This window comes from Megalops cyprinoides, chromosome 6 (assembly GCF_013368585.1).
Source record: "Megalops cyprinoides isolate fMegCyp1 chromosome 6, fMegCyp1.pri, whole genome shotgun sequence".
NCBI classification, from domain to species: domain Eukaryota; kingdom Metazoa; phylum Chordata; class Actinopteri; order Elopiformes; family Megalopidae; genus Megalops; species Megalops cyprinoides.
In genome coordinates this window covers 10,225,013-10,251,518 of record NC_050588.1, presented here as the reverse complement: position 1 = coordinate 10,251,518, position 26,506 = coordinate 10,225,013, and the positions used below count along the sequence as shown (strand labels likewise).

Sequence of the window (26,506 nt, the reverse complement as noted above, 5' to 3'; positions counted from 1 at the left end):
GAGTCAAACTGCAATATCACAACATAAAATGTAGCAGTTTTCATTGCCTCAAATATTACACAACTAATAGACCATTTTAAAATAGATATAAATGTTTTATGAACACTGTGAAGCACAAAGAAAGCTGAACTGAGCAGACGTGCAAACAAAACTAGCATGGCTATTCCGTGATAAATCGTTTTCTTGAAAGAAAAATATCATATTGCAGGATTTTAATTTTCATAAAATGAGATATGCATAAGATTTTTTTAGCAAATGTCTTCTGATCTTTGTCATGAGACAAAGACTAATCTTATTTTTTCTTATGATGTCACATTTTGTCAAAAAGAAGACTTGTGGGGTCAATGCGGGGTCAATTAAATGTTTTTGTAGCATAAGAATTAATCTTACGTTTCATCATTTTAAGATTATCTTCGTAGGGGAAAATTATTGTCTTTCACAGTGCTAGCTTCATATCCCATATCCTGAATCCATCTCCTCAAACTGTTTCAAACCAGGGCAACCGCAGTTTGGCTTCTTTGTAGTGAAAGACATTTGAATACATTCCACTACGGGTCATTAAGATTAAAATGCCCGGACTAAATCCCCACTGTTTGCAAAATACTACAGCATTATACAACTCAGCCAGAAGCATTCTTGATAAGTTCCTCTAATGCTCACTAATATAGAGAGCGCAACCTCAAGCAGCACCATGCTACATTGTTAATTCTTGCTTTGGGTTCATTGGTAGATCCATAGATATTTCATTTATAATGGCAGTCAATTCTTGATATAAGTAATGTTCTCAGAAACTTTATGATGTTTTGCACTTAGGAGTGTGTACAAAACAGGATTACAATATAAGCAGCTGTCTGCAATGCAATTATATGCATTCACAGTGATCAGACTAAACCATTTGTATACACACAGCTGGAATTGTTAGTTTTTCATACAGTCTGGGTTAAATCACCATATCTACTGTGAGTAATTATACATTTCTAAGATTGCCAAATGAAACATCTACTTGGTGTACCATTCAATAACCTTTTCATGAGAGACAATGAAGATAGGAAGACAATATAGATTGCATGTTGGCACACAACCAGCAGAATCAACCAATGGTCATAAACCTAAAGCTCTGAGACAAAAAATAATCTGGGACCCCAGAATTCCCCTTCCCCCAGATTCCTCCTCCTGTCACTTCATGTCACAGGTGATATATCACATTTCAGACTCCTCTATTTCAAAATGAAGTATGACTATTGCTGCCTTTCGTGCAAGAGACAGCAAAAGAGGAAACACATGATGTGAATCCTGTGTTCCAGAGGATTATCAGTTGTACAGTCCAGTGACTTTTGTCCATATCCTGTGGCCATATAGTAATTAAGAAAGCATGAGTTTAAACCAAAGCACAAAGACATGGCCGCCAGTGTAGTGATTTTAAGTCAGCGGGCTATATTCATTAACGTATTAATGCTGAAACCTGGTTATGAGCATCTGTGGGATCATTCTCAGTATACTAAAGACAAATGATCCCAATATGACACATACATCAGCAATACCAAGATCAAGTGATGTTTGAAATAACTCTCCAACTGACAGAGTAACCAACTGCAGATGAAGCGAGGCCCTTATTCTTTGTTCTCATGTTTAAAGTTTGCAGTTAAGCAAGACAGAAACGCTCGCTCTCGTTTTCCTTTGTGCAGGTGCCAGGATAACCAGGAGGCTGCCGCAGACAAGTTCATGAATTTTGAGAATGGGGCCAAGAGAATAAATCCTCTGCCTGGGTCCCGTTCTGCCACAGTTTCACCATGACGCTGGAACAGTGCAACAGGTTGGCCTTTCATAAGCTCTTTCACATCTTCTCCTCCACTTTTGGGCATAAACTATTCAGTCACCTAATGGCTCTTAGTAGTCCAGACATACCATAAGGAAATAATGTCTAATGTTCATACATTTGACTCAGTATCTTCCACAGAGCTGAAATGCTGCAATGTGCTATGTGACCAGAATCAAAAAAAGTGGATAAGGAGCTGAGTCCAGTTCAGATATGCTATTCGCACAGGCTAAACACTCTAGCCAGAGGATCAGTGTGCTATTTCATATAGGCAAGCTGTTGCCAAGTCACTAGCTTTGCTGTCAGGATAGGTGCTTTGGCTTTGGAAATGTTTTATGCTATTAGTCATTGCCGCGGTGGAAGCTAATTAGACTTTTTTTTCTTAAATCATGCAATGCCAGGAGGGGACCCTGGGTATTACAAAGCAAAATACTTTCCCAGGGGGAGAGTCTCCTAAGTATTTTTGCGAGGGTGGTCTTTTGTGATCTTAATCATAAATGCATGGGGGATATTTAAGTAGTCAGCATGTCTTAGCCCCGCTGTGAAATGAATGAATTGTGTGTTTTAAATACACAGTTCTTTCAGTTTTCCATTTCCAGGACATCCTGTGTAGCTTTAGAACTGGAAATTGCTGTTCCAGGTGAAGATCAGTAGTGTCCTAATCAGTTTTCCCAAACCACTGTCTCCCACCCTTCATAGTGTCCTTTCTCAGAGTGTCCCAGGCTGCTGTTTTTGCTGGTTTCTGTTCTCAACCGTGTTCTTCATTCACTTCACAGTTATTCATTTAGATTCTTCTCAAAACCTTTGCACAGTGCTCCCGGGTGGCTCTGATAGTAAAAGCGCTTGTTTCAAGTACAGGCTGAGCCCTGTGGCTCAGGTTTGATGCTAGCCATGTCATCAGCTGATGATGACCCGGAGCCCAGAGCAGTGGAATACACCAACCTCATTCGGATAGGGATATCAGGTTGGCTAGATCAGCCAGGGGTTTGTCTGTCGCACAAACTGTTGCTCCATAGTGACCCACGCAGGGCACCTTCCTGTACACATATCTGCCCATTTAAAGTTGCGTATGAAGTGTCCTCTGCTGAGTCATGTCTGCGCAAGCTTGGCACAGGGACTGCAGTGTGTAAAGAGGTGGTGTGCTTGGCATCATGTGTTTCGGAGGAGAACGTGTTTGTCTGTACCCTCCAAGTACCCTTCAAGTAAGGGGTTGTGGCAGTGGCTGGCTTCTAGGCACAATTGGGTATTACAAATTTGGGGGAATAGGGAAAAATCTTTGAGCATTTCAAATGTTTTTGTTTTTAATAAAAACTGTTAAAAAAAATACTGGATGGTTTGGAAAAATGCTCTATTACTGTACAGTCTGGCAGGAAGCTGATTATGTTCAAATAAGAAGCATTTTTACTGCTTGATGGAGCTTTCATTGTTTTAAAAGCAGACCCATGACAGCTGAAACATAAGCCCTGGATAAAGGTGAGATCTGACACTCCACAACTTGTCTTTCCCAACACCCAATCAATCCAATGGTTAGTAAGAGGGGATAACCTACATTTACAGTAGTACTGCCAAAACAGGATTAGGTTACCTTTGCTCCACCTTTTTTGGGTCACAGTTCCATTTCTCAGATGGTATTGTGTGAGCTGACCTGCTAAAGACCATAAGTCTTGAGGATCACAAAAGCTAAACGCATCCAATTTAACACAACTGAGCTACAGCTCTGAATCACACATAAAACTTTTTTTTTTTACTGCCGACAGGTTTAAAGAATCATTTACATGGCTGACTGAAACTCAGCTAGGGCCCCCTGGATATTTCATTGAGCTAGCTGGCAGACAAAGTTTTAGCTTACGATGATTGCCGCACTGAAAAGAGTTGATCCGCTTTTCACTTCCAGTGCGAGAGCCCCATTTTGTCATCACTAGCCTTGTGGGTGATCGTCAAAGCTTGAAAAGCTGTAGGCAGGAAACTTGTTACTTTTTATGACCTGCATGTTCGAGGAGGGCATGGGGTCCTTTCCAGAGCAGCTGCTCTCTATTGTGAGACAGTCTGTTTTCACTTAGGGTACCCCACAGTGTTGATTTTTTCCTTGACTCAGCAACATTTCTTCTTCTTTTTTTTTTTTTGCTGAGTGATTAATATGGTAGATATACCCGGAGCATGATTAATGCTCCAAATGGAGAGGGAGGGAGGTGAGCCCACAGGAGTGTAACACATCAGGATTGCATGCATTTGAAGCTTACTGTACAGTATATGTTGTCACAAAATCCCGGACATATAGCCACCTGAAATTGCACCAGTGCTGTAAGTAATGCATGAGCGTCTAGGAATTAATAACAAGTTCAGACAAGAGGAAGTGGGGGAGGGTGAGGATTGGGATATGTTAGCTCTTACTCCAAACTACAATTCCACTCCACCACCCACATGTGTAGCACACAGTCCCAGAAATACACTGGCCCAATTCATTCCTCTCTAATCCACTTAAAAGTGCCTTGCCTAACTGGGTGTGTTGCTGGGCTGCTGAGGACGCCGTCTTGAGTCAGAACGGATCAGGGGTACTACCACCTCCTAAGGACATCAGGATTATGTATGGTTTTAAGTAAAAATTGGAACATTTTTTTGTTCAATTCAGTATTGTGAGTTTATTATACTTATTGTTACTGTATTCATTATTGATGTCAGCATCAAGGAGTGGAGGTCTCTGTAAGAGCATGGAGAAACATGACAGGGTGGTATAAATGCTTTATGAGGCTAGTTTTCGGTTAGCTACCTTAGCAAACAGCAGAGATTGTCTGCACCTGTCTTTCTGAAAAAAGGACAAGCAAACAGGGATCAGCAATGGAAGTGGCGTAGAAAAATAGGGAAAAACACCGTTACAAAACCACTAAGAGCAGACACGCAGAGTTGCTTGGAGCAGAATGAGTACACAGATGGAAGGAGAAGAAACAAAAAAAAGACATACACAAGAGGCAACAACCTCTTCATTTACTGGTCCAAACACAACCAATATAGGATAAATGCAAGTCTGTGCATTAAATGTAATGGAGAATAGGGGGGTGGTTTGAGCAACATGTGTTGTTTCAAGAGTATGACACAGAGTAGGAAATGGGTTTTTTTTTCTAATGGATACCAGCATACCTTTGAGATCTGTTCTTTCATGTATCTGCAGAGCTACAGTCTTTATATTGTAGGGATAGGGTTAGAGGTTTTCAATGAATCAGACAACTAACATCTTCATTGATGCATGAGTATAAAAAACTGAGGCAGTTTTTGTATGTTTGGTAGTTTTGTCTTGAATTGCCAAAACTCACTATCCAAATGGCAGCATTTGAACTATTTGTATTATGACAGCATGTTTATGACATACCATCAGATTTTACTGATTTTTTATGTCCAGAGAAGCTACCATCAGCACTTCAAAATAGAGCGTAGAGAGTGCTTTGCAAAAAATGATACAAGTGCCAAAAGGATGTCACTGCCAACTTTTGTAAAGGAAATACTAACTGGGTGAAAAAGTCAAGGGGGCTGAAGGACCTCTGACCTCATTGGGGGAGAGATGCAGAACAGAGAGAGGGCATTGTCAGAAGTTGCAGGGAAAAGCAACAGCTGGTTTTGGCTTAGAAAGGAGGAGCAGGTGGGAAGCAGCAGTAGATGTCATCTGATTACAGTGATGTCATATTGTTAGGCAAACAAGATTAGGTGGGGGTCATATCACTGGGCAAGTAAGTTTGGGTCACACCCACGTGATTTGTCCCCTGCACTTGATTAAGCAAACTGGCTAAGTGTTGAAGATAATGTCGAGAAACACAACAGCTGCATACTTTTAAATCTTCTAATGTCTGGATAAGCTACCTATGGATCCAGTGACCATATGGTACTTAAATGTTTTCATGACTCATCACTTATGGAAATCATTACTGCAAATGTTTGCCTAAGACCGTGTTTCCCAACCCTGCTCCTGGAGGCACACTGTCCTGCATATCTTCTATGTATCCTTCCTGCTTGACTAAATCAGGTGTGCTCAGCTAATCAAAAGTGCCACTGATGAGTTCAGTCAGGTAGGTAGAGCAGGGATAGATAGAAGATATGCAGGACGGTGTGTGCCTTCAGGAGCAGGGTTGGGAAACGCTGGCCTAAGAAATGAAGAGTGACTAAATTCTTCCAGATTATTTAATTGTAGTTGGAATATTGAGCATTCAAGTGTTGTTTTTTTTAAAACTTAGGATCCAGTAGTGGTACGGGGTTCTTTAATTTGACTATTGCCTGTTATGATCACAGTGTAGTGCTTGCCAATTCTCAACATTTTACTTGAGGAGATGCATTTGAAACCCAAACTTTTTCATTGACTACATCCTATGTGCTGAGGACATCTCCACAAGATATACTTTCTGACAGCGGTATTATATACTCCAGGTGTTCTTTGGAACAGCTTTGAAAGTATAGGATTTGCCCATGGTAAAGCCTAGCATGAGAATTCAATGATGTTTGGAATTGTGAAAATTAGAATGCATTATATTATTGTCATTAAACAGACAGTCTTATCCAGAGTGACTTATAGAGGTCACTGATTTATCCATTTATACAGCTGGATTTTTACTAAGGTAGTTATGGGTTAAGCACCCTGCCTAAGAGTACAACGGCAGTACCCCAGCAGGGAAGCGAACCAGCAACCTTCCGTTTATGGGCCCTGCTCCTAATCGCTATGCCACATTGCTGTCTTGTGCAAATACAACTGTAACTAAACAGTTATAAACATCAATGTAGTTATGTCCCTTTCTATCTGGAAAAGCTTACTGTCTGTTTGGAAGTGATAACCCATTCTCTGATGGAGGGGTTGTTACCTCTAGTCTCAAGATGTCAGCTAGGCAGTGAAATGGTCCTGTACAAGGCGAAGAAATCAGTAAGGAGTCATTTGGAAACATTGCCCTTCGCTGCTGACATTTGAAAGACCACAGAGACCTCACCTTCTGAAAGGGCAACCTTTTAACCTTTTCTTCAGCTGTGCAGCTGGTATCTTGACATGGTAGAGTTCACCAATACATTGCCATACAGATTATGCCAGGGAGAGAAATCCAGGCCTCTTAAGAAGAGAAAGAGTGTCTGCCTCTGTTCTGCATTTACATGTAGAAGGATTCAGGCTTTCCAAACTGAAAATGTGGAAATAATGCATTCAGTTGTGATTATTATTCTTTTAAAATCATCAGATTGATGCTTGATACTTTGTAGTCAAAAAAAAGAAACTTTGAGTTGGTGCTTTCCCATCATCAACAACAAGGACAATAAGTGTGGTAGCTCAGTCTCTCTATTTTTGGTGATTTCTTTGCAAATTACACCAAACCTATGTAGAGCACTTGATGAGCAGCAACCCCAGCAGCAGTTGAGAGGACTGCAGTCTGTTCAGCAATTTGTTTTCCCAAACAACCTATGGCACAAAGCTTAGTTCATCTTCTGTTCCTGATATTCAAATGTGTCTTTGAAAAATTACAGATGCAAAATACACATCAACTTTGGTTAACAACAAATGATATGGGCACAGGCTGGCTTACCCCAAAAGCAGCCTAGGGGTGTATTTGAATGAACTCAAGGATATGGGTTCGATAATTCGATGTGGTCCAAGTATAAATGGCTGAGGTGTGCCTCGGAGAAAGATATCTAACTTGATTTGGATTCACATGAAAAACTCAATCCAGACTTCCAGGATAAGGTAGCTGATGTATGACCATCGTAACCAGCACACTCTTACAATACAGGTTATGCTGAATTTACTGACCCAGGCTTTTGTGATTTCCCAAAGATCGTTCAGAGTAGCACTAGAGTCCTAGAAATGCACATGCAATTTGAAGCGTTTTGTGAAGCCACCATGTGCACACAGTGTAAAGGCAGTATTCACTTTGAGACAGTAGAAATTCCCATGATGCGATTCATCTTACCTTGCTTTACCTCATTTCCCTCAGTGGTTCAACTTTACTCTGTATGTCATTCTGGTTATGTGCGGGATAACAGCGGGATATTGCTATGTCTGTGAAGCTGAATTCAAGTAACATTTTACATTTCACAAATGTTAGCAGACGCTGGTTAAAGTATGTCAATTTGTTAATTTCATTCAATTCTTATTTTTTTCTATGTTTTTCTTTTATTTATTCAAATGGACTCTTGACAAATTCCCTGTAAAGATGCGCAATATCAAACAAAATTTGATCAGTTGTTTCACTGACAGAATTGGACAGTGACATCACTTACGTTTTCACAATCTTTTCTGCACTTACAGTGTTTGGAGAGGAGCCTTAATAATGCATTGATCTTTGAATTGTAATTCAGTATGGCCTCCTTATTTTATCAGTTTGAAGGATCTTTTTCCTTCAGTTACTCCTGCTAATCTCCAAACTGTTTGATTCTACTGTATGTTTATTATGGCCTTGGTGACCCTTTCAGTGTTTCTCATCTCACCACAGGAAAAGAAAGGTCATATACAGTGGGTATTAGGTCAGGCAGATGTTTTGTCAGCTGCATTGAGAGCCTATGCACACACACAGGCTTCCAGGGCTATGGATGAGAACCACTGCCAGAGTCAGTGCCAAATGGTTTTAGTTAAACCCAAAGAGAGTGGAGAGCAGTTTTTAAAGAAAGGTTGGGGATTCTGTCCAGGTTGCAAAATATTGTTTCTGTTTCTGTCAGATTTGTGGTAATTTTTTCTCTCTTCATTGATTAAGTATGATGCTTTGGGATTGTACTGTAATTGTGACTGTACGACTTGAGTTGAGTGTCACGTTTTTGCAACTTTTCAGCAAAGGTGGGCCTGTGGGAAAGACAAACACGCAGAAGAAGGGAGAGATTGGCCATGTGGACCCCCCAGATGGTGGCTGGGGATGGATGGTGGTGTTGCACTGCTTCCTGGTAGGTTCAGTACTGTATGCTTATTACTGGATAGTGATTTTTTACTGTGTTTTGACCTCATCATAGGCATTTCCTGTGATTGTAAGCATTGTGGACACATAAACAACAACAGTAGCCCTTTAAGAAATCATCAGAAATAGCCATAGTAATCCTGAATTGTGCTTGGGCCTTCAAAATAGTGATTTGTCTGTGGGGATCTGGTCTTTGCCTCAGGTCAGGTCTTAATCACTTAACTGGGGCCATTGATAAGATGCAAATACAGCTGCTGTTTTAAAGGCATCTCTGAAATCCTCAGGATTGTGGATCTCAGAGAAAGCAGTGGACAGCTCTGAGTTAAAATGTTATGCTTTGTTTTGGCAGGTTAACGTCCTGGTCATGGGCACTCTCAAGAGCTTTGGGATCTTCTTTGTGGCGTTCCAAGATGAGTTTGGGGGCTCCTCGGAGAGCATTAGTTGGATCGGCTCCATCATGTCCAGCTTGCGGCTCTCTGCAGGTCAGGGGTCACAATAAAGCTTTCTCTTTTTACTCTCTTCAAAACTCATGACCACTGAGTGGAAGGACACAGGACTTACCGTGTTGCCCTGTCTTGGTCCTAGAGGGCTGTAGTTGGGCAGGTTCTTCTTCAGATCTCCTTAAGAGTCTGTTTATGCCAAAACAGGAGGGAATGGTTAAAATGACACAGCAAAAACATGAAACTGTTTAATTGAGCACTTGTACAGTATGCTTGAAAGAAAATTTCCTAAACTGCAGCCCTTCATGGAAAATACCAGGGGACCCAACTGTAATGCTCTCTTTTTCCATTCCCGCCCACATTACCGAACCCCTAAGTAATCCCACTGCTTATCCATTATGATCTGGAGCAGGTGTAGACAGTCCAGGTCCTGGAGAGCTGGAGATTGATCTGATGTTTGCTCTATCAAACTTTCATTTACATAATTTGATGAGCCATTATGCCAAGTTGCTGCAAGTGTTTCAATTCTGAAAAATGAAATTCTGAGTATCACAAGTACACGGGCACCCCTGTTGATTCAGAGTCACATGCATTAGGCATGCAGCCTGTTGAGCTGTAACACATCAAGGGAAATCACCCAAATTTTTAAGCACAAGTTTACCTACATAACTCTGAATCACATGGTACATGAAGGTGAAATGTGTGTTTCTATGCCACGGGGTTATCAGCCTCCCTAGTTAAATCCATTCTGGTGCTGAGCAATGCCTGTCTTCACTCCAGGTCCTCTGGCCTCTGTGGCTTGCGGGAAACTGGGCAACCGGATCACCTCGATATTGGGTGCAGCGCTGGTTAGCACGGGGTTCCTCATAAGCATGTTGGCCACCGGTGCGGTCTTCCTCTACATCAGCATGGGGATGGTAGTAGGTAGGTAGAGCAGTGAGGAGGAGGTCAGCATCGGTCAAGACTGTGTTGTAATAGTGATCACTGCTGGTCCATGAAGCCCACAATGCTATGAGAAAATGGTATTCCTGTCTGGTCAAACTTAAACAACTTAATCAAATGTGAATTTGAAACCAGAAGCCCTTTTGGTGACCATAAGTGCAGCTGACTTTTGAGAACTTATTTTGATGCAAGTTATAGTTCAATCTCTTCAAAATCTGATCTCTAAACCATCTTCTGTCAGAGAAATTTAGAAATGCAGTTCACACATAAGCTTTAAGGACAAATGTCTATAGTTTGCTGCTTTTACCAATGAACCTCTCATCATTTTGTACCCTACACGGTACAAGCATCTGATTTGACTGTTTTACATTTGCTTCAGGTCTCGGCTTTGCTTTCCTGTACCAAGCCACATCTGTTGCCACAGCAGCGTATTTCAGAAAGAGGCTGGCAACAGCATATTCCATTGGCCGCTCCGGCATGGGTCTGACCTTTGCCCTAGCTCCTTTCACTCAGCTCCTTCTAGAGCAGTATGGCTGGCAAGGTAAAGTTAATACTACATTTGTCTAAATAGTGTTGAGGTGTACGAGACACATATCTTTGGGTAACTGAATGCCACAAAACTGACAACGTATGTGATGTAACAGTGAGAGTCTGTATTCTTTTAGGATTAATATGCAGAGGTAACTATTCATCGCTGAAGGACTTGGGATGTACAAGTTGACTTCAAATACATGTTGCTGCAGGATAATGCCCCCTTAATCTTATGGTGCCTCTGTTATGCAGCTAGATAAATACACACCTGTAATTCCAGCAACTACTGTGGATTTGAAGGAGAGGTGATACAGAAATGCAGCTGGTTTATGTTAGTAGGTTCAACCAGTAGATTTAAGAATGTAAATTACCATTTCCCATTTCTCTTCTAGGAGCTTTGCTCATCTTTGGGGGGCTCATGTTGAACCTCATTCCCTCTGGAATGCTTCTAAGGCCGATAAACGTGAGGCCTCCCTCCCTGTCCTCACCCTCATCTACAACCCACAAAGACCATTCCAGCAAACTGCCAGGGCCAGAGAAGGACCCTATCAAATCTTGCCTGAATGGACACAGTCCTCTGATGAACGGTGTTTCCAGAACAGACCCTGTCATAAGTACCCACTGGCACGCCCCAATTCCTGAGCTACCGGTCCTGCTTCCAAACGTGCCACAAACCACAGAACTCACAAAGACCGCGGTCATTAACGGGGTTAACGGGGTTAATGGGGTTAACGGGGTCAACGGTCGAGTCAGCCCTGCCTTCGAGACAGTGACAGGGGAATGTGCCTCAGAAACAAACTCACTGGTCCTGAACGGAAAGCCCCCGGCAGCAGGGAACACTTTGCAAGGCGTCGGCAATCCTGAACAACCCCTGAAAAACACTGAAGTCCTGGATTTCTCTCTCCTGAAAAACCCGTTCTTCTGCATCTACACGTGGTCGTTGGTCTTCAGTCAGCTGGCCTACTTCATTCCCTATTTCCATCTGTCGGCCCGGGCCAGGAACCTGGGCATCGATCCCATGGATGCGTCCTTCATCATCTCAGTGGCTGGTGAGTCTCCCAGATGGCACTGCACACAATGGAAAATAAAATCAACACACTAGCATAAACTGTGACACATAATAGCATATCTTTAGTCACACTAAGTATTTGCACAGCAGGTACTCCCGTCCATAACGACTTGCATGGCTAATATTTTTCATATTGTGCATGTACAGTACACATCTGAAAAAAAACAAAGCAATTCCCATTGGATACAGTCCTCGAACATGAAGCAGCAATGCTCCATTGAGCATCCAGAACCGCAGTCTTCAGGTTACTAGTTCATTATGCAGCTCTTCACCCGATAAAAGCAAATGTCTGCACTGAATTTGTCATGTATCTCTGATATCAAGAGTTAGCATATAACCTAAAGTTATATAAGGCCAACTGTGTCATATCACTACAAAGTAAGGAAAAAATAATTGCTCCATCTTAGATAATAGTAAACACAGTGGAAAATCCATAATGACAGAATGATGGTTGTGAAAGCAAGATGCTGTCTTAGTCCATTCTCCAGCTTACGAATGGTACCATGGCTTTGTTCCTATGGCAAGCGTACTGGATTCTGTGTTTTTCTCACTTCATTTCCACAAAGGCTTGAAATTAAGCGGGTCAAATGACCTCACAACCTGTGCCCAGTCACCTCTCTGACTAATAAGGTTATGTAGTGCTTATGTAACATTCACAGGAGTGCGCAATAAACAACAGGTCAATATAAAAATCTTATACTTTTTTTCTTTAAAGCACTCATGCGTAAAAAGTTTCATATATTTCTTTGATAGTGTAAGTAATTGCCCAAAAGGCTTTTTCAGTTTTATGTTACCTTTTACCTTTTATGCCTGTATATTCTGCTTCAGTCAGGCACAGTTCAGATAATATTATGAAGCCACGAAAAAGTTCAGGTCAGGAAATCAGACATACTGATTATAATCAGTCAGTGACTGTAGACTAAGTACAGATGTTGCCTGCAGGAGAATTGTAATCAGCTGCAAATGGTTTTAGGAAGTGAGCTATCATATAGATGGCATAGGTGGACTTCACAAAGGTAATCTTCAGCTTCCTGTGAATGGTAACACTATTTAGAACCAGAGAACCCTTTGTAGCGGGTTAGTGTCACACAGCATGGAGTTTACTGTAAGAGTGATGAAAAAGCTCTCGCTCAAAATTTGTGCTTTGATTACTGTGAATCGCTCTGTCTGCCATCTTATGTAATGAATGTTCTTACATAAAAACTGAACTTTAGCCTACTGGCCAGGGCTGTTGGGTTCATAAGTATTCCACTGATGTGTTCCCACTGTAAGAAAACCAGCATCAGTGTCCTGCGGTGTTCATGAGTCAAACTAAGTGTTTGCAAACTGAACTGTAGCAGTCAGGAGGAACACCTCCCACACTGGCTCTGACATCCTGTAATGGAATGTCAATGTAAAAACGGCAAGCACCACCGTGCAGTTTAAACATTCTGTCCAAGTTTTTGCAAAACAGTTGGTGGTGGCAGTTTTCCATTAAGCAGTCCTAACACATGTAACATGGCATTTTCCACTGTGTTGCTGTGCACATGCATACTGTCGTTGCTACACATATATAAGTGCACAGTCCACAAACATGCAGTGGTTACTCTATACCTGATATATACATTTTTGCACAATGTTACTTTGCATGTACATGCTTTGGTGGAGCATTGGGAGAGCACGCAGTGACTGCTAAATGAAAGGGAGGCCATCACACCAAATAACGCCAAAGTATCTAGTGAGCACTTAAATCAAAATACAACTAAGATTTCATGGGTTTCAGATTGCAGCACCTTCCTGCATGATGGGGTTTTTTTGTGAAAATGTGGTGACTTCATTTAAAGGCAAGAGGCTCTACGATTGTGAAAATGAATGCATCAGTCAATCCCCATCCCAGGGCAAAGCACTTCCCAAAAAAGCCATATCCTGTGCTTAACTATAACAAAAACTTCTAAATTTGTTCTTTCATAGCCAGTTTTCTCACCTTCCTTACTTCACACACAGTACTAAATAAGAATTGAGAAATACAGCATTCACATTGGTATCTGTGTGTACTTACATATAGTACAACCTGATTAAATATATGAGACGATTTCACATGCGTGTCTGCTATTTTTTAAAGTCTAATTGATTTTGTTTGCTTCTGGCAAGATGGCAGATGCCTATTGATTGTTCACACAATGGTGCTTGCAGTGACCTTCTTTGTAGTTGCCCTGACTATGATGCAAATATCTAGGTGTTTCTGATGTCACTCCCAGCTCTATTCATGCAAAACAATGTCAGATGCCCTTGAATATATCACTTTTTTATTTTTTATTTTTTATTTTCTTAAACCCTACATACACTGTTAGTTGTATACAACAGATTGATTAATTTACAATTTGTATTCAATTAAGAACAGAATTTTGTAACTGCTTGAACATGGTCTGATGAAACACTTGACTGACATTAGATAACTTGAATACTAAACTGACAAATGTTTATCATGTGTGACTGTGTGATGTGTATGATTTACGTAAACAATTTACATGACATTTACATTTACATTTATTTATTTAGCAGACGCTTTTACGTGACAATTTAAATAACCAATGTGGTAACCGGCAGTGGTGTGACTACCCACCTCTTTGACCCCATGTGTGGTAGCCAATGTGGTAGCTGTGGCTGTGAAAGAGCATAGCCTTGTAATGTGATGAAAGCAAAGTAAAGCAATGGTATCACTTCAGAGGTTTCACAGGTTCACAGCCATCTATGACTGGGGATACAGTAAACTCAACCAGTATCCTGAGAACAGCACTTATCCTATTGCTAGCCTGGCCTCTAGGCCCATAGCTCCAGTGTTAGTGGCATGAAGTTTCCTTCAGTTTATTTTGATACTGAAGTCCCAGTGAATCTTTAGTTTGAAACAGTTTAAAACATTGGCAAATTTGTATGATGGCCAAATCAAACTCAGCAGTTTTAGAAAAACACTAGGGACTAATGTCATTCCTCCTTTACCTCTTTCGGAAGGACTGCTCTTGCCAAATAAAAAGAAACTGTTTGTGAAGTGTATGTGACCCTAATCCTAACACCGGGAACTAAAAATAAAACACTTGGCATAACTGAAGTTATGCATGACAGCTGTAAATAGAGAAATTATTCCTGGAGGGAGTTGCTGTGGTAAAGACTGATGATGAAATGTCATAAATTCTGTCAGTCATTTTTCACGGTTCTCTATAATAGATTCATCTAAGATAAATGTGGTGCCTTAGACTATAGTGTGGTTTCTTAAACCGTCTGCACATGAGAATGACAGCAGCTAGTGTCTCACCCCCCCTTCAAAGAGTCCATTTCTGTCCAAAGAGGACAGACAGGCCAGCTCAATACAAGCTTCTCACACAGGACCTTGAGGCCAGCCACAGCTGACACGCAGGGAAGTCGCTAGGCAACAGCTTCAAAAGTGAAGTGGCTGCCTAGGCGACTGAGGAGTTCTACATTCTTCACAGTTTTGAAGTAGCTGGTATTATGCAGGATATCATTGAGGCAATATGTATACAAAAGGGAGAAAAGACAAGCCAACGACATTTGTTTTGCAGCAGACTGGCTAGGGGAATTCAACATGCATTTTAAAACATGCTAAAAGCAAACGTGCCATATCCTTTTGTGCCAGGGAATGTTAAGTCTGTTCTCCTTGTTATTCCTCCAATCACAGGAGTGGATTAAGGAAGGCAGACTGGCACAGAAACATTGATCCCTCTGAGACTTTAGCAGAAATGGTGCATATGAGATATGAGATTCAGTCAAGGGTAACTGCCGTATGGGAAGCTACAGCCAGTATCCTTTCAGAAACATGTGAGACAGGAAGTCTCATTGTGTTTGTAACCAATACAAGGACAGCTGGGAAGTTCCACTAACCTACTGTGATTAAAATACACAAACAAGCTCATTACTATTCTGCACTCAAAGGAGGACACACCGGGATATTATCCTCCTATTGCTCAGAGATGCACAAACATTGGACAGCTGTTTCTCTCTTCTCTAACCTCTGCAGACACTCCTGAGGGCTTTATTTCAGCAGAAACCTGGAGCCACAGGCTCCTCACTTTCAACTATCAACTGTTTATTTAAACCTTAAATCTTCAATACGATGAAAAAACATCAATGTTTTTTTTTAATTTAGGTACTACTCTGGATAAACTTTGATGACATAATATAGCTTATGTGAAAAAAGCAGTATGATGCTGATCTTGACAAGTGTCAGCTTTATTCCAGATTAAAGAAGCAATAGCCAAGATTCAGTGTAGCAACTGAAAGCATGGCAAGAATTCTGGATTCAATAAAGTTAGTCTGAATTCCTGGTTCAAAACCGGTGTCAGCTGCTGACAATGACCGGGAGCCCACAACCGATTGGCTTTGTTCCGCAGGGGATAGAGGCTGGTAGGTCGGCCAAGGTTTCCTCATCTCACTGCTCTCAGGCACCCTGTGGTTTGTCAGGTACCTGTGAGTTGCTCTGATGCCGTCAGTGGAGTAGTGCCTATCCTCCAGTTGGCGCCCACTTCGTAGCGGTACACTGTGTGTGACCTGTAGTGCGAAATGCCATTGGCCGGATGCTAGCACATCTGAGGATTGCATTCATCTATCTTCAGGGCTCCTGCAGAGGTGGCAAAAAGCATTAACAAATCTATGCGCCATATGCTATTCTCAATCGTTGTGTCCTCTAAGGTCTACACATATTAACACTTCAAGCAGACTCCTGTCCCTACTTGAAGACCAATTGCGATTTACCAGCATTAGCATATCAGTTGGCTTTCATTAGTCCTCAGGCTGTCACCTCCAGGCTTCTCTGTTTAATCACCTAGCCACCCCTCAGGAGACAATTTACACACCCAACTGTAAGGTAGTTCCGGTAGCACCTTTGTGAGTTTACATTTGCATTTATTCATTTGGCAGACACTTTTTTCCAGAGTGACTTACAAAAAGGGCATTCATTGCACTCAACCTCTGTTAAACCCTTCATTGAGCTGACCTCTGTTAAAACCGTTCACTCATTGCTGAAGGGATAAAAATGGTCATGGTAAGAGTTTAGATTGATCCTGTGACTCTCAGTCTGAAACACTCAGGAGAAAAGGGATTGACCAGTGATGTCAGATAAAAACACCTGGGTGTGTGTGAACACAGGTGTATACAGACTTGGGGTGTCTGTATAAAATGAGTGTTGAATGTCTGTCTCACTACCTTTCGCACCCATATAATCCACCTCCTGATCCATACCTGTCAATCCTTCCTGTGTGGAATGTTTTTAGTTGTTCTTGAGAGAAATGGATGTATTAAAAAGTTGACAAAACAGTACGCTTGTGTAAAATGTAAGAGGCTTGTCTCATGTATCAAATACAATTTTTAAAAAGTTGACAGAAAACCCTGACAAAAAACACTGAGCATCTTTGTAGCCAAAACTTCAATGTTATAGTTTCTATTAAGCAGACAGCAAAACTCCAAAAATGACTGCAAGAAAGGTCAAGAAAATGGAGTCTCATGAATTGAACTCTTCCACACTACCATTCAGGCTAGGCTGGCTGTCATTCCTACCAGATCAACGCTGTGATTGTGCTGTTTATTATGATATCAACTAGAGACAAAAGGACAAATGTAAAAATAATTCTGACATTGACACAGTAGATCAATACCACAGCTGAGCAGTCCCATTCAAATTCATCTGTATTTGATCTTTACTCTCTTTGATTGAGAAGATGACCTGGATTTGTGCAGAAGAAGCACATAACAGAATTGATATTTACATTTTCAGTGTGAACCCACAATGAACTACACCAGATTTTTTTTACTGGATTGGTGGCACAGTTCAGGGATATTTATACAGTGACTAAGACTCTTTCCCAGTGGAGTATGCTGTTCCCGCCTACCCCATGCATTTCCATTCTGTTTCAGTGAAAGAACACAAGACTTGTATTCACAATCCTTGTGTTTATGAATGCCTTTTGATTTGGGAGGGGACTATGCAGTGAACCTGAAAAGCCAATATGCAATTTGTGCTTTGATTTTAATCATGCTGTGAGATGTATTTGTCAATGCACATTTTAGATTGACTTCCCAAAGGCAAGAGAGATTGATCTTTTGTCCCTGTGAAAAGAATAGCAAAACTGGACCATTGCTTCTTCCCATGTGTCTGAAATTTAACTGTCAGAATTTCAGAGGATGTGGACATTATCCTTAAAAACAAACAGGCGAGGTTAAGGTCTGCCATTACATTCACGTGGCCACATTTGTTTGGCTCTACAGCTGTCATTTTACCATGAAGAGACAACCTGATATGCATTGGGGATGCAAGTGTTAGCATTTGAAATAACTGGTATTTCAGAATGCTGAAATGTTACCCAGGTCCACTCAAACTTTCTGCAATGATATAATGTTGCTATAACCATGCAGAAGTGTTTTGACAATGTTCTGGGTTAGCCAGAATATATACCTCACCCGAATTGACCCTCGGGGGGTGGAAAAAAGCCCTGAAAAATGTAAATGTGATTAAAGCAAATCCGGGGTTACTCTGGAGCTGCTGCATGCCTTCAGGGACAGACTGCAACGGCATACCATAAGAATAAAGCTTCTCTTTCAAGGCATATTGAAGAATGGAGTGAGAGAGAGGGAGATGGGGCCACAATCTCGAAACCAGGTGCAGTAAGTGGAGCACGGCGTCTGGAGGCCCCAGCGCTCTCTTCTCCCTCATGGGTGTTTATACAAGAACATTAGAAATGCTGATGGACTGGAAATGGGAACGCAGGCTCCTGATTGGCAGCTCCATTGACACCACTGGCTCCATGTAAACTATGAACAATAAACACCCGGCTCATGTTGAAATGTCATTCATGACCAGACAAGGCACTGTGCTTGTGAACTGCCCTACTTGGAATTTGTCTGGTAAACAAGCATGGGAAAAAGGACTCCTGATTAGAGTATTGCGTGTAACCTTAATTAAATACTAACTTTACATCTGAAAGTTATTCTCATTTTGATGGCAAATCAAATGCAGCATGCTGTTTATATATTATCTGTACCATCCTGAATCGGGACAAACAAGCGTTACACAGAGCAGGACCTCAGCACCAGCTGTGTTAGCCCAGCCAGTTTCCCTGTCTCAGTGTTTCAGTATATGCTTTCTGATGCGAGCGTACTCTCTCTCCCCCTCCCCAGGGATCACAGAGACAGTGGCCCAGCTTTTGTCCGGCCTGGTGACCGACAGGAACCTTGTGCACAAGTACCACTACCACAAGGCCTACCTGATCCTGTGCGGACTGGTCAACCTGCTCTCCCCGCTGGCCACCACCTACCTCCTGCTCATGGTGTACGCCGTGTTCTTCGCCATCTTCTGCGGGGGCTACATGGCCCTGCTGCTGCCCGTCCTGGTGGGTCACCGCTCCTGCTCTGCTGGAAAATGTTAACGTGCATTTATTTACGTTACATTACTGTCATTTAGCCTTCAGCACGTGGTAAATCCTGCTCTCCAGAGTGCATACGTACAGGAATGGAATGTCATTACTATCAAATTTTAAAGTTTGAAGCTTGAAGCAAGTGTGGCGTTAGGTCCTTCAGGATTTACAGCACAGTGCACCTACAACAAAAACGAAGACAATTAGGGGGACGCATTTAGAACACACAGTGTAGACAGTTTGATTTCCAGTGTTATGGAATGCAGTGAGTCCTTTGTTGTGAAATATTTTGCCTTTGCAGTACGAGAGCATATATCACAATTCTTCTCCTACTGTCATTACACAAATATGAGGTCTCAACGAAGCAACAGCTGTTTAACTTGACAGTAAAAAAAAAAAGAATGTCTTTGTTTAAATCATTGTCCGGATTCCTGACCTCAAGTTTAACTTGTCAGATCTCCCCTTTGGACTCCAAAGCGTTCACACGGTCGTGCGCATTGCATGTTTGGCGGGAGGAGCCGTGGCCTCAGAGGCATGATGCGACTTGGCGGCAGTCAGGGAAGGCAACAGTGGTGCAGACTCAGTGTTCTCTGTCTGTTTCGGTGTCTGGACGGAGCGCGGCCTTCTCTGACCTGCTGAGCGGGTCTGTTTAAGGTCATGGAGCACGCTCCCCTATCACAGGGCGGCACGACCCTGCTGTCTCTGGCAAAGGGACCCGCTGCAGTATGAACCACACATAACCACTGTGTGAGGGGTCATCGCTAAGCCAGCACTGAAGAACAGCCAGAGAGAGTGCCCTTTCCAGCCCACTGTCAAATGTCAGACTTTCACAACGCTCATGGAGCCGTCTGCTCCACAGTGTGCTTACAGCTGCTGGAAGGAAACAGCCTGGCTGGGAGGGATTGCCACTTTGTGTCCACCTCCCTTATAAAAATCTATATACATTTTCAAGCTTAGCAAAAAAAGTCCTTAAAACAATACATCTCATGCACCATTAGTCCCAAGATAACTTTCATTACATTACATTACATTATGTCATTACATGAGGAGCATTTCACAATGGAGTCAAAGGGCACTCAATTAAGTAATGGAGGAAGTATTAAATATAAACATAATGGTGACCCTTTTTAAAATTTCATGTGCTCTCTCAGATTCCCTGTTAAGGTGAAGAAAAACACTGTCGCAATTACCTGTCAGGGTTGAAGCTCAAGGTGAACAAATACTGTATGGACAGCTGTTGTCATGACTGGGCGACCCGTTTTGGGGACACTGAGAGGGCAGAGGTATTGAATGAGCTGTTTTCTTCTGCCATCAGTGTAGAACATCATTGAAGCTGGTGCCATTTCAACGTGCCAGTTATAATTTGTTTATATGTCACAATGAAAATGAATACCAACAATTTTTCAGCATTCACAGCTGATATTGCAATGAAGCCAAATCAAAAAAATATATTTTTCATTAAGAAAATGAATATTTGTAATGAAGTGGAAAAGCTTTGCTGTGGCTAGCTGGTTTGCTTGGAACCAGCTTACTAGAACAACCACCAAGTAAATGGTGCATAAACAGCTTTGGCTAAGATGTAAAATAGTACACTTGAGTTTTGACTTGAGTTTTGCATTACAAAAGGGAACTCTTTTGTTATTGTAATGTTCATTAACTGGCTAGCTGATCAGTTGGCTGAGATTGGAAACAGTCATTCGTCTTTGCATCAGATGAGGTTGATAAAATACAAAACCGTGTTTGGCAGTTGGCTAAGTGTGCATCTTTTTACTTATGCAGAAGCCAAAAAACAAACCAGCTAGTTATTCCACATGGGCTAGCTGTTTATCTTGCCCAAATACTGGTTGCTGGTAGGAAAGTTTGACTCAAGAATGCTTCCTTCATTTTTGAAAAAATGGAAAACTTCATCAGCTGGTCCACTTCCTCTGAAAGAGGACCATAATGATCAGCAGTAATAGCATAGACACTGGGGCTACTGTGCCAGAGTAGTTGATCCCACCTATTAGCTGTTTAAATAAGTTGTCGGGAAATTGGGTCCTGCAGCAGGCTGAAATCTATTTTTTCCATGGCCTTGTAGTGACCACATCAGCTCAGGTAGCACAGAATTAACCACAAAAGATACCTCTCTAAATTTAGATCTGTGTTGTTTTGTCTTTTTATCTGTGCTTCCGAAGGTTGACCTGGTCGGGGTGGAAAAGGTGAACAGCTCGATGGGTTTCTCCATGTTTTTTGTGGGCCTTGGCTGTCTCACAGGGCCTCCGCTTGCAGGTAAGTGAAGCCCGGCTCCACACCAGTGGCTCAGGGGAAATGAATCCTCTCAGGGGTACAACGAGGCTGTGATTAAAAATTTGAAGATGCTGCATACATATAACTCAGCAATCTACTGCACTGCATCCTGTCTCCAAATCCAAGGTTTTTCCCATGGGGGCGTCAGTGTTGAACAGGGCTTTGACATGTGTGTTGTTGAGAAAATGGTTCTCCCAAGACGGGGGAGGGTGAGGACCCTCTTCTCTGTGCAGACAGGGGCCCAGTAAATGAATGAGGGAGGGGGAGGTGTAAAGGGTGGGGTCACAAGTCATATGAACTCATGCTGGGTTTTAGAATAACAACAGCCAAAGTGTTTATTTACTTTAGAGAAAGACTGAACTTTACAGAAAGGTTGAACCCTTTGCATTTTTTCCAAAGGGAGCAGCAGGGTTTTTGGTCTGTTTTGAAACCTTTTCTAAGAACCTTTGTGGTTTGAGCTGAAGTATGTGTTTTTAACCAGAAAATGGTGAAATGCTACAATCCTAATTGCTGGTGCAGGTGCACAGCAAGCAGTATGTAAATAACAATGGGGGGGTCTTTTTTCCCTCAACGTCCTTGCAGCAATACATAAAAACATATTTACACAATTGACTAAAACAGTGTTCATTGTTTCAGAAGGTTTGCTTTATGAACAGAAGTTGTTCATTGTAGATGTAACATCTTCTCCAAAGGTGCCTAGTCTGTGGTCTCCTTTCACTTCATATTTCATGTCAAATTCAGCCACTCAGGGAGCAGCTTTCATCAGTTAATGTGGTTCTGTGTAAAACCTCCCCCCAAAAAAAGAGTTCACAAAGTGAGCATTGTGAGATCCTGTACAGCTTTGCGGTGGGGTGGGGGGGAGTGGGGTTTTTCTTGATTAACATTCATTCTTAGATAGGCATTTCAGTCCATTTCAGTGTATCACATAATATTATGCAGCACATTGCATAATATTATGCATCAGTGAGAATAGCGGTTCCACACCTATAGTCTTGTCTTTTTAAAGAAATGCAGTAGTCTCTCTTAAGATATAGCCTCTGTTCTTAGACACAATGCTGAATATTCAAACTACAAAAGAGAAACTTTGTCAATACCGACAGCGTGTCCCCTAAATACACAGGCAGCACTCAAGGAAAACGTGCAACAATTCCCTCATTTCCATTTCAGCCACAACTCAAATAAGCCATTGAAATGCCCAAGGTTGTGTCTGAACCCGGTGACACAGAAACCCTAGACTGAACTAGTTCAACCACCCTAGTCCCCTCAGTTTGGCCCCCAGCCGAAGGCATGCAGGGTAATTAACGACCTCCAATTGCCCAAGAGCACAGCAAAGGGTCAAGGGTGTTGCCTGGAAATAGCTTGCGGGTCTGTTTGCTCACACCACCGCACACAAACCAGACTTTCAGCTGTCACTCTGGGCTCAGACTAACCCTTGTGGTGGGAATGTGCATTGCAAATCTTAATGTAAATGTTAGCCAGCTCCAGCTCTCAGTCCTGTGACTCCAGACAGGATTGGTTGCTTGTAAATTAGACCACAATTTGAATGAAGGACTAACACAGCTATCCGGCAAGCTAGAGCTAAGATGTAAGTAAGATTTACCAGGCAAACCAGTAACCAATAACAGCCTATTTAGTTAACTTTTTTGTATATTCGATGACATAGAGCCCATGCAAAAATTTACATCATGCAAAAACACCAATGTCATTACAATTATTACAACCCGGTATTTTGATGTTTTTTTATGTTACTGATAGGATCATGTTATTGGATGAAGCAGTGTAAACATTCAAATCACACACAGGTACCATCCTTGCTTTCACAGGCTGTCTGTATGACTACACCCAGACCTACGACTGGTCCTTCTACCTGGCGGGGGTGTGCTACCTGGTCTCCTCCGCCTCGCTCTTCCTGGAACCCCTGGCTCGGAGGTGGCAGGCCCGGAAGACATGCGCGGCGGCGGAAAGCGAGAGCGCTGGCTGGAAGGGCTGCTGTAGATCAGAGCCCCTGAAAAAGGGCATTTTATAGCAGGGGATGGGACAGAGCGCGGGGCGGCGGGGTGCACCATTCTCCCTGGCACACTCCTCCAAGGGCATGACACGCTCCACACCCTCACGGCCGCATTCGGGCAGGCCTCTGCGGCCCAGCAACTGGGGGAGCAGGACTCACCATCAGCAACAAACAAGTCAAAATTGAATATGCTGCAACATCAATTCAAGGAGAACAGTGACAAACACTTTAAAGCCTGCAGAAGCAAATGGATAGACAGGGCAACTTTATTTTTAGTAGGAGCCATGTGAAGACTCCTGTGGCACATAGTTTAAACATTTTTTCCCCCACATTCAGTTCAGATATTCTGTGTGACTTGGGCCTCTCATGAAAGCCGATTAAAAGGGCTTGGTAAATTGTCTACATGGGGGGAGGGGGGAATCTGCCCACTAGGAAAGAGCTGCCTCAGTTCTTTATAGACTGGTTATTAAACCTTCATTCACACAACTTGAGTTTCCCACCACCAATTACTAAACCAGTAATGCTCAGCAAGTCGCTGCTAGGTGCAATTCAGATATTCCTCAAGGTGCATGGGCATAAATATGTGTGGAGTGACGGCATTCGGCGATGCTTTTATTCCTCACTGGTTGAGAAAAAAACAGCTGCGAGGAGCAATGAGGGTCAAACCCCCCCCTGACTGGTGAGGTACCCACGGTCTGTGTGAAAGTATCATTCTGAGGAAACCTGCAGGCAAACCCATTTTGTCTTCATGCGCTCAGCGCTCTCTTCCTCGAAAGCTCACTCCTGTCCATACGCACAAAGGCCGGACCGCTCAATGACTGATGGCTAAATCTGCAACTGTGCAAAGACGGTGAAGTCGAAGCGCTGCTGCTGGAGCACCCTGGGAAAGGTCAGCGAGAGGCGGAGGGTCCTGTGAGAGACGGAGACCTGTGCCTGCGCGCGACCTCCGAGTGTGTGCTCACACTGTCACCAGCCCCCAGAAACCTGTGTAGCCTCGGTAATCCAAGCAATAATGTATGGCACTGTGCTATATAGGGGATATCTTTAAAATACTGTGTCCTGGATTTTTTTTTTGTATTCAAGAAAAGGTATTTTTTAAAAAAGGCTTGTTTCCTCACATTTGTGTTCTTATTTGTTAATCTCCAGCTAATATTTTTTTGTATTTGTATCACTGTGATCCTCTACTATACATTAAACCAAAGATCTACTATCCACATATATTAAATACAGTATAAATTACATTGTATATTAATACTTAAATAAATGGATGTGTTTCCCAGAGATGTCTTTGTAGATACACAAGACACCATGTACTGTAAAGGGGCAATTTTCATGGAGGAATTCATAAGAACAGGCAGTTTCAGTGCATTGAGTGGTTGTAAGAGAATAAAACTTGACATATTAAAAACCTTATTAACTGTATACCAACACTCTAAAAGATTTGCCCTGTGAAAATATTACCTCTTAAAAAATGGAGGACATTCATAAGCTGATATTTGTCTGGCCTCCAGAACTTGAGCGTAGTTTATAGATTTCTCCATGTTTCCACCTTCGCATTTGCCTGTCCTTTTAACTGTAGTAGTCCAGGTGGTTATATGTGTTTTGGTATTATGGGATTCTGTTGTAGTCCTAATTTGCACATTAGTTAATTCTATAAAACAATGTTTTCCTTGGTATGTTATATTTTAGTACCCCCTATTTGCTTGGATATCTAGTATTTCTTGTTGAACTCTGCCCTCTAGTGGCAACCAAAATCCTTGCAACAAGATGTTTCAATCCCCTCACGGTCAAGTCTTCAGTTTTCAAGGCAAAAATATAATTTAAAAAAACTAATTTGGTGGCTGCAAAAACTTTAATTTCTATAATAATAATGTAGATTCTCTCCTGTTTTTGGCAGCAGTTGTGCCGAATGCATAGTGCACTCCAGTGAGCTGGAGTTTATTTTATTTAATGTAAGACACCACATATTCTTCATATTGTATGTAGAACACTGCATTATCACGCCATAGATATTTTTTCATTTGTAGTTTGTTCATTTAATTCAGTATTGTAGGTCGTTTTCATTTGTTAATTTCCCTGATGTTTCTGCATGGGTAGAACAAGGGCCTGCCAACTGGGAGAGAAACATGGTCTTGGATTCATACCGTTTTCCTTTTGAATTTGCATCCTCTCTCTCATACAGGGAATGACCAGAACATGAACATCAAAGACAGATTTGCTCTACTTACATCTTTGCCAACTGGCCAGTGGTTCTGCAATAAATTTGATAGTTAACTGTTCTCTTAGTTGTTCTGACTTTCATTCTTGGGGCTTTTCACTTTAATACTCAATTTCAGGTCAGATTTTTCATGCACACACGTAGCCCTGTGACTCCAGAGTTTCTAAGTTTCCACCTAACAGCAGCCTAAAATGTGAGTCCTCCTGACTCCTGTCCACTTGCCTTCGATTGTTATTCTGGGCAATGAGTGATCACACTGCATTTCTGTAGACCAGTCCTATACCGCCAATACCAGTTCTGTGCTAATCTGAGTGCAGCATCCATCTGCTCACAGTGCAGCCCTTTTTGTAGGAGACTCTGTGAGAGGAAGAAATCAAAATTTCCATCTGATCCCTGAAGCACCATGTACTTTTGGCATGGAGATTAACTAGACCCATACTTCCTTTCAAAACTCCTTTCTTGTCATTAAAGGTAGTCTGTCCATCACCTGTCATACAATGAAGATTGTGTAGACCCTCACCCATTAACACCACAAAAACACAAGACAAGATCTTTTAGCAGTTAAAATGTTTATTAAAACCATATATGCAGGAAATTTACATGAAGATGTGGTTAACACTGTGTATTTTCACCAACAATTTAATACATAGATTTTATTTGAGCTCATCATCTCAGACTAATAAATTACAAATATTGTCTTAATCACAAAATTACCATCTGTGAGGACACACAACGAAATATACAAAAAAAGTTTTGTACTCACCAAAGTGTGGTGTCTGCACAGAGGAAACCGCAGTTAACAGGTGCAACTTGTGTTTTCCTAGGAAAATCCTGAATAATACACAAAATCAGTGAACTTTAAGGACTAACAGACACATGGACTAGATATACAGACTA

General features: G+C 41.9%; 1 protein-coding gene across 1 annotated transcript; it reads left to right on the top strand.

The window, feature by feature from the left end:
- The first annotated feature begins 1,790 nt into the window (after positions 1-1,790).
- On the top strand, positions 1,791-23,409 carry LOC118778937 (monocarboxylate transporter 5-like). The gene is made up of 9 exons (XM_036530739.1): positions 1,791-1,813; positions 8,599-8,707; positions 9,068-9,200; positions 9,939-10,082; positions 10,480-10,641; positions 11,024-11,680; positions 18,862-19,073; positions 21,272-21,365; positions 23,207-23,409. The coding sequence occupies exons 1-9, from the start codon at positions 1,791-1,793 to the stop codon at positions 23,407-23,409; spliced, it is 1,737 nt and encodes a 578-aa protein (XP_036386632.1).
- Positions 23,410-26,506: the final 3,097 nt, after the last annotated feature.